Below are 2,651 nucleotides of genomic sequence, written 5' to 3'. Positions count from 1 at the left end.
TTACTATTCTACTCACTACAAGCATGCTAATTCCTTTCTCCTATAGCCACAGCCCTATGTGTCTCATCATAACAGTTGTGCTTGACATCCTTCAACAGTGGAAGGTCCTTCTTATTCAACCATCAGAACTCTACACTGTCTGTAAGAAGAAACTTTCTAAGGTTGAGACTTTCTCAATCCAGCTGCCCCCAGAATTTCCTGTTTGTTGATCCTGCTGAATCATCCTGGAGATGTTTAGACTTCACTCAGGCAGAAAGTAACATCTTTCCTAGGGTCTTCACAAATTGCCTTAGGGGGACAACTGCTTTAACCCATGTATATTTCTGATTCTCTGAGGTGATGTTCTGTCATTTTTGGTGGAGGAAGTTTGGAGAGCCAAAAGTTTTCTGACTTACTTTGTAACTTTCCCAGAATCCTTTCTTACATTTTAAAATGACATTCTAATATAGGTTACGATCACTCTGAGGAGGAAAAAAAGTTATCTCACTGGAAGACTGGATTATGATCTCTGACTACTCCACAAATGCTATCTTACCCAGGGCCTCCATTTGGTATCAAAATTCTAATCACTGGCATTACCATGATATAGGCTGGAAAGAAGAAGGAAATGTTTATTAAGTGCTAAATACTTTACAAATATCTCATTTGAGTCTCATAGCTCTAGAAGGTAGGTACTGTTATTATTCTCATTTTATAGTTGAAGAAACTAAGGTAGATAGATGTTATGTGACTTGCTCATTATAAAAAATTAGAATGAGCTATTAAATATCTGAGGCAGGATTTGAATTCAGGTTTCCTGATTCAAGAACCAATTCTCTATTTACTGTAGCAGTTATATACCTGAAGCATTAACACTATGTATCCTAGCCTATTAAATAATAGAAATGATCAGTGGTTTTTTTGTCAATATATTTTTCTTCCCTCAGATTAAAGACCATAAGAAACATGCACCAAAGAAACCAAACCAGGGTCTCTGAATTCCTTCTCCTGGGACTTTCTGAACATCTTGAGCATCAGCAGCTTCTCTTTGTCCTCTTCCTGGGCATGTATTTGGTAACAGTGATTGGGAATCTGCTCATCATCCTGGCCATCAGTCTGGACTCTTACCTTCACACTCCCATGTATATCTTCCTTGCCAACTTGTCTTTGGCTGACATTTCCAGCATTTCTACTTCAGTCCCCAAGATGCTGGTGAACATCCAGAGCAAAAGCCAATCCATCTCCTTTGGGGAGTGTGTCGCCCAGATGTATTTTTCCATTGTGTTTGTTGTCATTGATAATTTCCTCTTGGGGGTTATGGCTTATGATCGGTTTGTGGCTATTTGTTATCCTTTGAACTATGTAACATTCATGAGACCCAGACTCTGTACTTTATTGATGGCCATCTCCTGGGTTCTCAGTAACATGGTTGCCCTGACTCACACCCTTCTGCTGGTCCAGTTGACCTTCTGTGACGCCAACACTATTCCTCATTTTTTCTGTGACTTGGCCCCTCTGCTCAATCTTTCCTGCTCAGACACAATCATCAATCAGTTGGTCATGTTCATCCTAGGTTCATCTGTTATTGCGATTCCTTTTGGGCTTATCCTCTTTTCTTACATCTGCATTGTCTTCACTGTCCTGAAAATCTCATCCACTGGAGGAAAATGGAAAGCCTTCTCTACTTGTGGCTCCCATCTCTCAGTGGTTACACTCTTCTATGGGACAATTGTTGGAGTTTATTTCCTGCCCTCCTCTGTCCCATCAGCCAACAATGAGAAAATCGGGGCTGTGCTCTTTACTGTGGTAACCCCAATGGTCAACCCCTTCATTTATAGCTTAAGGAATAAAGACATAAAAGGAGCCCTAATGAAACTCATAAACAAGAAATGTGTCTCTTTGTAAGACTCTTGGGACTGGATTGTTCTCTCCCCATGACCCTTGCTAGTGACTCTGTCCAAGTCATTAGGAAAGTACATGGGATTCACCTGTTATCTGACTAAAATCTCTTGAGGCTTCTCTTTTACCACTCCATGACTGTGGGATCTTTTTAAATGCTGTCATTTAATGTATATAATCCTTCTACCCACTCTTCCCTTCCCAAAACCTCTTAGTGATAAAAAAAATTGCCCAGATCAATTAATACAACAAGTATTTATAAAGCACTTATTATGTGTACACTATTATTCTTCATACTGGGGAAAGAGGCAAATGGGTATAGTGAAAAGAGTGATAGATTTAGAATCAGAAAACTAAAGCCTGGGTTTGAATCTCATCTCTGAAGCTTACTATGTAACTTTTGACCAAAAAAATAAAACAAGAAGTAGGATAAAAACTCCTAATGAATATTGATGCAAAAAAAATTTTAGCAAAAAAATAGCAAAGTAACTAAATCAAAATGCAACAACAACAACAAAAAATAATGTGACTATTTTGGAGTTATATAGTAACTCAGGAAAGGACAAATATTAAAAATTTGTAAATATAAGAAACAACTCCAGTAATGGGAAAGCAAAAATGATATGATTTTATCAGTACATGCTTTCAACAAAATAAATCACCATTCCTATTTTTTAAAAGTACTAGAAAGCATACGAATAAATCTTTCCTTGATATGATGTCATATTTATCTAAAATCAAGAGCCAAATAGTAATAAAGTATAGACCTTTTC

At 37.6% G+C, this 2,651-nt stretch overlaps 1 protein-coding gene across 1 annotated transcript; it reads left to right on the top strand.

The window, feature by feature from the left end:
• Positions 1-918: 918 nt before the first annotated feature.
• LOC127541803 (olfactory receptor 1S1-like) lies at positions 919-1,884 on the top strand. The gene has a single exon (XM_051967049.1). It carries the CDS (start codon positions 946-948, stop codon positions 1,882-1,884), a length of 939 nt encoding a protein of 312 aa, XP_051823009.1. The 5' UTR covers positions 919-945.
• The last annotated feature ends 767 nt before the right edge of the window (positions 1,885-2,651 follow it).

Source organism: Antechinus flavipes, chromosome 6, assembly GCF_016432865.1.
Source record: "Antechinus flavipes isolate AdamAnt ecotype Samford, QLD, Australia chromosome 6, AdamAnt_v2, whole genome shotgun sequence".
Lineage (NCBI taxonomy): Eukaryota > Metazoa > Chordata > Mammalia > Dasyuromorphia > Dasyuridae > Antechinus > Antechinus flavipes.
This window is presented reverse-complemented; position numbering and strand designations above follow the sequence as displayed.